Here is a 10,750-nt window from a genome sequence, read left to right as displayed (position 1 = left end):
TTCTGTGATCATGCCACTTAGCTGCCTTATTTTCATGGCCCACAGTACTCACGTTGCCTCCATTATTTGTGGGTTCTCACTCTGGTGTGGTGGCTGCTGCTGAAGGAAGCTGCCTGCGTGGGTCTCTTGAGTGCTCCATGGCCTCTTGTGTCCCTAGACTGATATCAGCAGGTCCTGCAGCCTCCAGCATGGCAGACATCGTGCACTGTAGGTATTTATCTCTCTAATACATGTTATATACTGGCACTGTTGTAAGCTCTAAAGGCAGCTTGGTGAATTTAACAGATGTGGCTCTTGGCTGATAGCATTTACATTCTGATTGGAAATAGGAACTCACACAGCCTGTAAAACAATAACCATCCCAAACCATTTGAGGAGTATAACACATCATGGTGTATGGAGTTTGATTTTAAATTTTGTATGTTGTGAGAAACATGTGACCTAAGAAGGAAATGGTGGTATAATTTTTCCCCCGTTTTCTTTCTCTTTGTAGGTAAGATGCTCCAAGTCCCTTGTAGCTCTCTTCGGAAGAAAATCAGGAGAGTTCTCTTCTCTTGCCATAAGAACAGCCCTGTTTGACTGGCACGTTGGTTCTGGGCCGCTGGAAGAATTGCAAGCAGGCTCCAGGAGTTTCTTGCTTTCACTTGAGTGGTTAGTTCTCTGTAGATGGAGAACGATTTCAGTCTTAACTGCCCTGTTTTCAAGGTGTTCTCTATAGTCTGAGCTGCTTTATAAACTGGGCCACTTCCCAATGAGCTACCCAGCCAGTCCTTGCCAGGAGCTGGCCGAGAACTGTGCAGTGCGTGCAGCAGGAATGGCACAGGAAGACAGCCGTCGCGGTCAGGCACCACCCGCCTTCTACCATGGTGCCAGCCAGGAGCTCGACCTGTCCACCAAAGTGTACAAAAGGGAATCTGGAAGCCCTTACTCTGTGCTAGTGGACACCAAGATGAGCAAACCACATCTCCACGAGACCGAGGAGCAGCCATATTTCAGGGAGGCAAGGGCAGTGTCTGATGTGCACACTGTCAAGGAAGACCGGGAGAATTCTGATGACACGGAAGAGGAGGAAGAAGTCTCTTACAAAAGGGAGCAGATCATAGTGGAGGTAAACCTTAATAATCAAACATTAAATGTATCTAAAGGGGAAAAGGGTGTCTCTTCTCAGTCCAAAGAGACTCCTGTTCTTAAGACAAGCAGCGAGGAAGGAGAGGAGGAGAGTGAGGAGGCCACAGATGACAGCAATGATTACGGAGAGAACGAGCGGCAGAAGAAAAAGGAGAAGCGAGTGGAGAAAGTCAGGGTTACACAAAGGCGAACCCGAAGAGCTGCCTCTGTTGCTGCAGCTGCCACTTCCCCTGCACCTCGCACAACTCGAGGCCGTAGGAAGAGTGCAGAGCTACCCAAGCGGAAGAAGCGGGCTGCCAAGGAGCCCAAAGCTCCTGTCCAGAAAGCTAAGTGTGAAGAGAGAGAGACTCTGACCTGTGAGAAGTGCCCCAGGGTCTTTAATACTCGCTGGTACCTGGAGAAGCACATGAACGTTACTCACAGGCGCATGCAGATCTGTGATAAGTGTGGCAAGAAGTTTGTCCTGGAAAGTGAGCTGTCCCTTCACCAGCAAACAGACTGTGAAAAAAACATTCAGGTAGGTCTCATCACCGAGAGGGCAAACTTTCCAGGATAGAACCTGGCTGTTCAGAGTCATCTGGTGTCTGCCCAAGAGAATAAATGCAATAGAGGCTGAAGGGACCGATTTCACCAATTTATCGTTTAGACGCTGCTGCTTGGGTCTTTTCAAAACCAAGGCTTAATCCTGTCTTTCAAAAGCATTACGCTTTCCTGACGCTGGACTAGTGGGAACCCAGGTACACTGGAAGGGGGATCTGTTGTAGATCATTGACTGGGATGCAAAGTCAGCGCCGACTTTGCACTGAGAGTCACTGTTGTAGGACCTGGGCAATAATTCATTCTGGCATCTTCTGTCAAGGTGGGAGATATTGAGTGAAGGTCAGGAGTAGAGAAAGGTTCCTTGCTGTTTAAAAGGATGCCAGAGTCTAGTGCAGCTGATGGGGACAGAAACCCCGACTCAGACCTGTGGAAACGGAAGATCTGCAGTGAGTTCCCTTTCACCCGTGGAGAGATGGCAACACTAAGTGTGTCAAGAGGCAAGCCCATGGGAATATGCAAACTTTAAACAGAGGCTGAGCTGTTTGAAAATGTTGCTTACCTGGCAGTAGGTTATATAATGGTGCTGTACAGTATGGTTGCTGTGACAAACACGGTATTCAAACCAGGCTGGCGTCTGGGAAAGACTGTATATAACAGGTTAAGAGGTGCTGAAGGCATTGCAGCTCTATTGGTTTGTGCTTATGTTTGGTGTATATATATTCATACAAGGTAAGTCTCTTATGTTTCCATGTGTATAATAATCTACATTTTGAAGTTAACTTTTTAAAAGATAAACTGTTTTACTTTTGGGAACTGCTAATATTGGTCACCACCTTTAATTTTCTTTTTGACAATTGTTTTTAATCAATGACTGAGATCAGTGGCTTCCTTTAAAGAGATTTTTTTTTTTAATCTGCTGATTTGACTTGTATATCATGACTTGATTGAGATATTCTGGGTAAATAAAAGAAGACTCCTCAGGGTTCTCCAGCAGTTGTCAGGGCAGGCAGTTGTTGCCGGGTCAATCCAATGGAGCGTAGTACAGTGCTGCCCCCTAGAGGTCAAATGTGAATTTCATATTGGCTCCTTACTGAAAAGGCGGTCCTCATTTCTGTCTCTAGGAGCTGCTTATTTTGTAGGTACTTTTTCTTTTCTTTTCACTTGAATTGCTTAAGTTTACAGAAAATAGCAGTTCTTTTCTATGAGTTCCTGTGCTTTTCCTCATTACGACATGTTCACTTTTGTGCTTACATTGTGTGGGTTCTGATGGATGAAAACCTTTCACATTCCTCGATTGGAGAGATGGCTCAACAGTTAGGAGGCACTGTCTGCTCTTTCAGAGGACCTGAGTTTGTACCCAGCACCCATGTGGCAGCTCATAACCATTTTAAACTCCAGTTCCAGGGGATCCAACACGCTCTTCTTGGGCACCAGGCACTCATGCAGTGTACATGCATACAGCAGGCAAAACACTCATATACATAAATAAAAAAAGAATTTTTTAGAAAGGAAACCCTTCACATTCCTAAAGAATTTTGCACTCTGTTTCTTCATACAGTGCCTCATAATCCTGGCAACCTCATAATAAGGGAAAATTAACCCTTGCAGAAGAGGAGGTCACAGGGTAGCCTGCCCTTTTCCAGGGCAGTGTCCAGCCAGCACCTTGTCTCTGAGCTCTTGGGTTCTTCTCTCCTGCAGTGGCAGTGGTGCTCAAGAGGCTGTGGTGACTGAGTTCCCTGTGCTCATTCCTCAGAGCCTGGCAGTTGTCATGAACTTTGTGATATTGTTTTGTTGATTTAGTCATACTTTCTGCTTGATAGTGCAGGGTGCTAAAGAGCCATAGTCTAAGGAACCAGGCATTGTGGCGGAAGGAGGTCTGGGATTGGGTGAGGGGAGCAGGAGAATCACCAGTGGTTTAGAGGTTGTATTAGCTTCTGTCAGAGGGAAATGGCAACAGAGTAAATTAGATTTAGGGAAAGTTAGTAAACCTTGAGCATTTGTTATAGGACTTTTCAAAATGTGTTCTCTAATGCAGAAGGATTTTGCTGTAGTCTTCAGATCTGTAATGCTTATATATCTTGCCTTTACTATTTGTGCTAATTTCAAACTTATTTCTCTGGTAAACACCTCTTAACTGCATGGCACCCTGGGTAGGAGACAACTGTGTTTGCTGATCTATGCCATAAACGAGCATGAAGGTCTAACAGGTATGCTGGCATATACTTATGCTCCCTGTACCTGAGACATAGAGGCAGAATCATGATTTGAGGCTGGCCTTGGCCAGATAGTAAGTTTGAGGCCACTGTGGGCTATACAGTAAGACACTCTACCTCAAAATAAACAGCAAGTGTGTGTGTGTGTGTGTGTGTGTGTGTGTGTGTGTGTGTAAAAACACCAAACAATTATAAGTGTAACACTGAAGTGGTAATAACAGTTAGTTCTTTGTCATTAGTGGAACTTTCTACTTCTTACCTTAGATTCTGCCATTTTTTGCATTCTCCCAAGGTATATAAGAATAGATCTTGGAAAATAGAACATACAGTTGTTGGTGTTGGAATATGGACTTCATGGAGGAATAGGTTTTGTCAAGATTCTGACCTTGTGCTATGAATTTAAAGTAGATCCATTTCATCTGCCAGGAGGCAGAATGGCCTCCTGAAGTCTTGATAAATGAAGACTCTTTCTGTTTATCCTGCTCAGTGTGTTTCCTGTAACAAGTCCTTCAAGAAACTCTGGTCCCTTCATGAACATATCAAGATTGTCCATGGATATGCAGAAAAAAAATTTGCCTGTGAGATTTGTGAGAAGAAGTTCTATACCATGGCTCATGTGCGGAAACACATGGTCGGTAAGTCTGTCTGCCCTTCTGCTCTCTGCCTGTGGCGGTCTCTGGGGTTCTGTCTGCTCTACATTGGGCAGACTGAGTAGAACCACCATCCTGCAATCAGTTTTAACGTGTTGAGACTAAATACAGTGTGTCTTCAGCATCACCGAGTTGGATAGTGCAGTCTTCCCACCAGATTCTCTCCAGCGTCGCTGTTGACTTTCCCTCTGGAGCACTGCTGCTAACGTGCCGTGCCTGTGACAGCTGTCTCTTCCAGGCTGGGTCTTCTGGTAGAACTGTTTTGAGTTTAAATGCTTTCTGTGTTACAGCACACACAAAAGACATGCCATTTACATGTGAAACCTGTGGAAAGTCTTTCAAGCGCAGCATGTCACTCAAGGTGCACTCCTTGCAGCATTCTGGAGAGAAGCCCTTCCGATGTGAGGTGAGGAACAATCCACACACAGGCCAGATCCAAAGCTAGGGTTGTGTTGATGATGCAGCAGTGAGAATGGAGTGTGGGGTGCAAAGCATAAGGCTGTGTGCACTGAAGCTTCGGATGTGCACCAGGTTTCTGTTGTTCTCACTGCTAGGAAGAGAAATGTCACTTTAGCACACAGCTGAGTTTGTTAGGTTAGCTTGGGAGGAATATGCAGTCACTGACTTTTCTTTCTCAGTGATTCAGAGAAGTAGAGTATGAGCCAGTGATAATTACATGAAAAAAATTTCCCTTGTATTCATAACTCAGCTACGGGAACATAGCAAATCCAGCCAGCTGCCATAAGCAGCTTGTGTTTTGAGTATGAAAATAAACCTATATAAGCCTGTGAGGGTAGGCTGGAGTGATGCCTCTGTGCTTGGCATCCAGCGCCATCCCCTGTGTCCAATGCAGAACTGCGACGAGAGGTTCCAGTATAAGTACCAGCTCCGCTCGCACATGAGCATCCACATTGGGCACAAACAGTTCATGTGCCAGTGGTGCGGCAAGGACTTCAACATGAAGCAGTACTTTGACGAACACATGAAGACACACACTGGTAAGGATCTCTTGGCGAAGGTACAGATAGTCCCTAGTACTTGTTGGTAGTCATTTTCGGATCTGTCTTTAAACCCAAACCATAAATTTGTGTTACTTTCCCGTTTTGTTTTGTCTTAAGGAAAAGTCTTGCTGTGCAGTCCAGGCTGGTCTCAGACTCAAAGCAATCCTCCTGCCTTGGTCTTGTAGGTGCTGAGGTCAGAGGCATGCTCCACCATGTCTGGGACAGACTTGCTTTGTAAATGAAAGTCTCACTTTAAGAAAGCCTGAGATAGACCAGCCTGGTCTACAAGAGCTAGTTCCAGGACAGGCTCCAAAGCTACAGAGAAACCCTGTCTCGAAAAACCAAAAAAAAAAAAAAAAAAAAAAGCCTGAGATATAAAAATTCATCTATAGCCAGACGGTGGTGACACACACTTTAAACCCAGCACTAGGGAAGCAGAGGCAGGTGGATCTTTGTGAGTTTGAAGCCTGCCTGGTCTACAGAGTAAATTCTAGGACAGCCAAAGATACACAAAGAAACCTTGTCTCAAAAATTAATCTATAATACTGAAATTTTTCTTTTATAACTATTTTTAAAAGAGTTATTTATGTGAGTGCCTTTTGAGTTCTTTTGTTTGTTTTTTTGTGACAGACTGTCATACTGAAGCACAGGTTATTCTGGAACCCATGACAATCCTCCTGCCTTTGGCTCCCGTGTACTAGGATTACAGACAGGGGTGTGCCCACCATGTCCAACCATAAATGACCTGTTTGTTTTGTCTTTTTTGAGACAGGGTCTCTCTGTCGACCAGGCTGGCCTTGTCTCAGAGTACTGGGATTAAAGGCATGGGATTACACACCCAGCCCTTTCAGAATTCTTAGGGTTGATTGGATTTGATTTACCAAAATTCAGTATCTTTCAAGAAAACATCCACTAAAATGAATTTAAGTACATTTTAACCCTCTCTGTGTATGTAAGGATATATGCACCATAGCATTGATAAGAATGTTACAATATTCTAGCCGGGCGGTGGTGGCGCACGCCTTTAATCCCAGCACTTGAGAGGCAGAGGCAGGCGGATCTCTGCGAGTTCGAGGCCAGCCTGGTCTACAGAGCTAGTTCCAGGACAGGCTCTAAAACTACAGTGAAACCCTGTCTCGAAAAAACAAACAAACAAAAAACAACAACAACAACAAAAAAAAGAATGTTATGATATTCTTATCAAACCCTATAGGTAAGATAGGGTTTCTCTGTAGCCCTGGCTGTCCTGGATCGCTCTGTAGACCAGGCTGGCCTCAAACTCACAGAGATCCACGTGCCTCCACCAGGGGATAAGAATTTTACAAACCTTTAACTCATGTTGCTGTAAGAAGGAAAGCTACCATATGTAGTGATTGGAGTAGAGCCAGGTTCCCTGAATACGACTTAATACACAGCAGCATGAGCACCTGCTGCAAGGAAAAGGGGGTGGTAGTGAAGTGACCGTGAGCTGGCACAGCGGTAGATAATGGAGAGAGACACGGTGTCCATAGGCCCCACCTGCACCATCCACCACTACCTCCCATTTTCCTCCTCTTCCCTTCCAGCATGGTAGGCTATAAGTTGTATTTGTGCCTGCTATGACCTGTTACGTCTCAGTTTGGGGAACAAAATGCTGTGGGTGAAAGCACGAGCGGCAGGTACATCAGCCCTGTTTGTCTGTGCTCATCCCAGGAGAGAAACCTTTTATCTGTGAAATCTGTGGCAAAAGCTTCACCAGTCGCCCCAACATGAAGAGGCACCGCAGAACTCACACAGGCGAGAAGCCTTACCCCTGTGACGTGTGTGGCCAGCGGTTCCGTTTCTCCAATATGCTGAAGGCCCACAAGGAGAAGTGCTTCCGAGTGACCAGCCCAGTGAACGTACCGCCAGCTGTCCAGATCCCTCTGTCCACGGCGCCAGCTGCTCCCGCTCCAGCTGTGGCCAACACTCCTACGAGCCCAGCCCCTGCAGTCAGTATGAACCCCGTGGGTGGCGCGCTTCCCTCAAGGCCGGTCCCGCATCCTTTCTCGCACCTGCACATCCACACACATCCACACCACGCACATCACCTCCCCATCCCACCTGTGCCTCACCTGCCCCCACCTCCGGCCCTCTTCAAGAGTGAGCCTCTAAACCACAGAGGCCAGAGTGAGGACACCTTCCTGAGGCATCTGACAGAGAAGAACAGCGCGCCCCAGGCCCAGCATCATTAGCGCCAGCCGGAGTGCCATCCCCATGGTGAGTTGGCAGAAGGGGTGCAGCTATGCCTCTCTGGGGTCTCCCTGTCTCCATGGCCTCCTACAGGACTTTGACCATTGTCCTGGTGAGCGATCAGACTGACCCAAAGGAGTGAACAAGAAGACTGCCCTCACAACCAGGGGAACCACTGAACTAAAGCCCAATTTGCTTGCATTTTCTGATGACTTTTATAAATTTCAGATACTCAGACTGTGGGATTTTATAATTTCATATCAGCGGATGAGGTATGCTTGCTTTTATATCCTGGTCTTCTCCTCAAAGAGGGGACAGGCCTGGTTTCCTTTATACTAATCGGGAAGGCTGTGAGATTAATCCAGAGCATTAACTGTATCACTGTGTATTGTAATGAGTTCTTTTCAGCTTTTGGTGCTGACTGCAGTCGAGCTGGCCACAATTCACACAATATCAAGCATTATAGAGAAGACGGGAGTTTTCTTCTTTGTGTAGCTCTTTTAACACACTCTTTATTTTACTACAGAAATTATTTTAGAGTTTTTGTATAGACTTTAGTAGTCTGTTTCTAAAATGAAATGTATTTCAATAAGCTGTGTAATTTTTTCAGTGTAGCTAAACCCATGTTGTAAAATAGATAAATTTTTATAATCATCAAAATGTGATTCTTAAAGATGCATATAATAACTTCTATTTCAAATTTATTCTAACATCCATACAACACAAAGGTGCTTCTGGGACTGGGTGAGGGTCACCAGACCAGGTTACTGCAAGAGCAAGGTTCATAAGTACTCAGGAACTTGACCATCTTTGCTGGGCACTCCGTCCATCAGCTCACTGACACGCTCCATCCCTGGTGTCCCTTTGAGCCCCTCTGTGGATTCAGTGGGGTGGTGCATTGGAATAGGGTCACCAAAAGCTTGTCTGATTTGAAAATCTGAGTAACATTGTGAATACCTTCAGAAGGAAGTGGCAGAGGTTTCCTTTCGGTCACGTCTGTTTCTCACTTCTCTTAGGAACTTTGTCACACTCAGCTGTTAGGGGAAGATAAATTGGAATCTCTAATTTTGAGGTTGCTGTGTTTCCCAGAACCATTAGGAGAAGCTGAATGGTGAACTGAAATCATAAGTGTAATTGCTGATAGAGGCTGAGAAATGCGAATGAGAAGACAAATTGGCTTCTAAGTTTTAAAATGTTTGCAGTGTCTAAAATGTGGGTGTCACTCTGATTGCATCTGCCATTTAAATTGTAGTGAGAGGAAACCCCAGGTACTGCTGCCTCGTCCTCCGCAGTTAGGCGAGGAAGGAGCAACAAAACACCCTGCCTCTGGGCAACTTCCACAGGGCATGGTCACCCTGGAGCGGATTATATAGGAAGCTGAAGAGAAGGACCGACATAGTGGTTCAGTCAGCTGGCAAATGTGGACCACGAAGCTACACGTTTTCTACTTCTTCACCTTAGAGACTGAGTTCCAAGAGTGGCCACTTCCACTTCTCTTCCTCATTTCTCTTTCCTCAGGCTCGTAAATCAGAACTTTAGCTGTTATTTATTTATCTTTGATATGAAATGTGCAGATATGCGTCACGCACTTTTTTTTCTGGCCACTTAACTCTGGATGGGGACAATGGACTCTGGATTGAAGTTAGGTTCCTGCTTCTACGTATCATACTCTACATTTGCTTTTTGGTTTAATATTTCTAGATTTACTAGTTTTACCTTCATCTTCTGTAATGCATGGGAAAAAATGTGTGCCGAGTCAGGAAAGTATCTCAGGACACACTTTTCCTCCAGTTCTAGGCATAAATTTTAACAAATGGTAGTTTTAATATCTGCGTACATTCTTGGAGCCCCCATATACCCAAGCCAAATAGGAAGCCAGTTCCTTCTCCGCTTACTTCCACACTCTCCTTTGCATCCCATGGAAAGTCTGCAGATCTACACTTTCATGTAGACATCAATATTTCATGGTCAACCTATAATATTAAAATATTTTTATCAAAAAAGTATGTTATAGCTTAGTTAATTGGTTTTATCTTATTTTGTGCTAAATACAGTATTGGACAGAGATTCTAAATTATAGACTTGAGGCTGTTGAATCAACCATTTTTATGGATGTACTATGAATACTCATTGAAAAATTCAGGTAGTCAGATCTGATTTTTTTTTATTCAAATGACTATAGCCATAAGAAAGTGTCTGCTACATAGGAAATCCAGTAGTAACTCAATAACCACCAGTCTCCTTAACAGAAGCAGAAAGTAAGGAATTAAGAAAGTGAATTAGCACTGTCACACTGTGTAATACATTCTTACTGAAATGTATTGTGGAACAATCTAGAAATGCCAATTTTTTTTTTCTGGATAAGTATATCTTCCCTGACTTGGGATTTGTAAGAAACCTGTTCTTTAAAAAATGGCTCTCATCAGTGTCATGTATGAATAATGAACATACGCATAGTGAAATTCACACCGAGATGCTTCTGAGCCCAGGGCCACAGGGTTGAGCCTGAAACATGCAGGTGCATTGGGTTTAACGTGCTGAAGACTCAAACTCAGGGTTGAAAATGTGCTTGGGGTCCGCTACTAAGATAAAAGTTGCATCGTGTGTGTGCTCTCCATGTGTGCTGCGGTACCCCAAGGTTCTGCAGAACCTGTTCAGTTCTTGTTATCTGTTCATGGAAAAAGATCGTGGAGGAGTTTGAGTTCTAGGCCCATATCTGTACTTTTGTAAAGACATAGACCTCATTTCAAAATAACAGATATTAAATTGAGGCTTTCTTGTTGCCATTTTATACTATCTTCAAAGGCATGTATTGTCACAAGGATTACTTATCTTCAAATGGTTTTTATTGTTACCAATTTCCTTGTATGTAGACCAGGCTAGCCTCAAACTCACAGCTTGAGGACCGGGTCTAAAGGAGTGAGCTACAACAGCCAGCTCCCTAGAACTTGTTGTTGTTGTTGTTGTTTTGAGAAATGGTCTCACAAAGCTGGCCTTGAACTCCCTA

At 44.5% G+C, this 10,750-nt stretch overlaps 1 protein-coding gene across 1 annotated transcript; it reads left to right on the top strand.

Moving 5' to 3' along the window:
- Positions 1-497: 497 nt before the first annotated feature.
- Znf652 (zinc finger protein 652) lies at positions 498-9,749 on the top strand. The gene is made up of 5 exons (XM_038326400.2): positions 498-1,645; positions 4,369-4,516; positions 4,822-4,937; positions 5,385-5,529; positions 7,225-9,749. Exons 1-5 carry the CDS (start codon positions 752-754, stop codon positions 7,743-7,745), a joined length of 1,824 nt encoding a protein of 607 aa, XP_038182328.1. The 5' UTR covers positions 498-751; the 3' UTR covers positions 7,746-9,749.
- The last annotated feature ends 1,001 nt before the right edge of the window (positions 9,750-10,750 follow it).

The sequence above is a fragment of the Arvicola amphibius genome, chromosome 4, assembly GCF_903992535.2.
Source record: "Arvicola amphibius chromosome 4, mArvAmp1.2, whole genome shotgun sequence".
Classification (NCBI taxonomy): domain Eukaryota; kingdom Metazoa; phylum Chordata; class Mammalia; order Rodentia; family Cricetidae; genus Arvicola; species Arvicola amphibius.
The sequence above is the reverse complement of the archived record's forward strand: the minus strand, read 5'-3'. Positions and strand labels throughout refer to the sequence as shown.

Coding starts and splice junctions, on each gene's coding strand:
- Znf652 (XM_038326400.2), top strand. CDS start 752: ATGAGCTACCCAGCCAGTCCTTGCCAGGAGCTGGCCGAGAACTGTGCA. Junction 1,646..4,368: donor ACTGTGAAAAAAACATTCAG/GTAGGTCTCATC, acceptor TATCCTGCTCAG/TGTGTTTCCTGTAACAAGTC. Junction 5,530..7,224: donor ACACATGAAGACACACACTG/GTAAGGATCTCT, acceptor TGCTCATCCCAG/GAGAGAAACCTTTTATCTGT.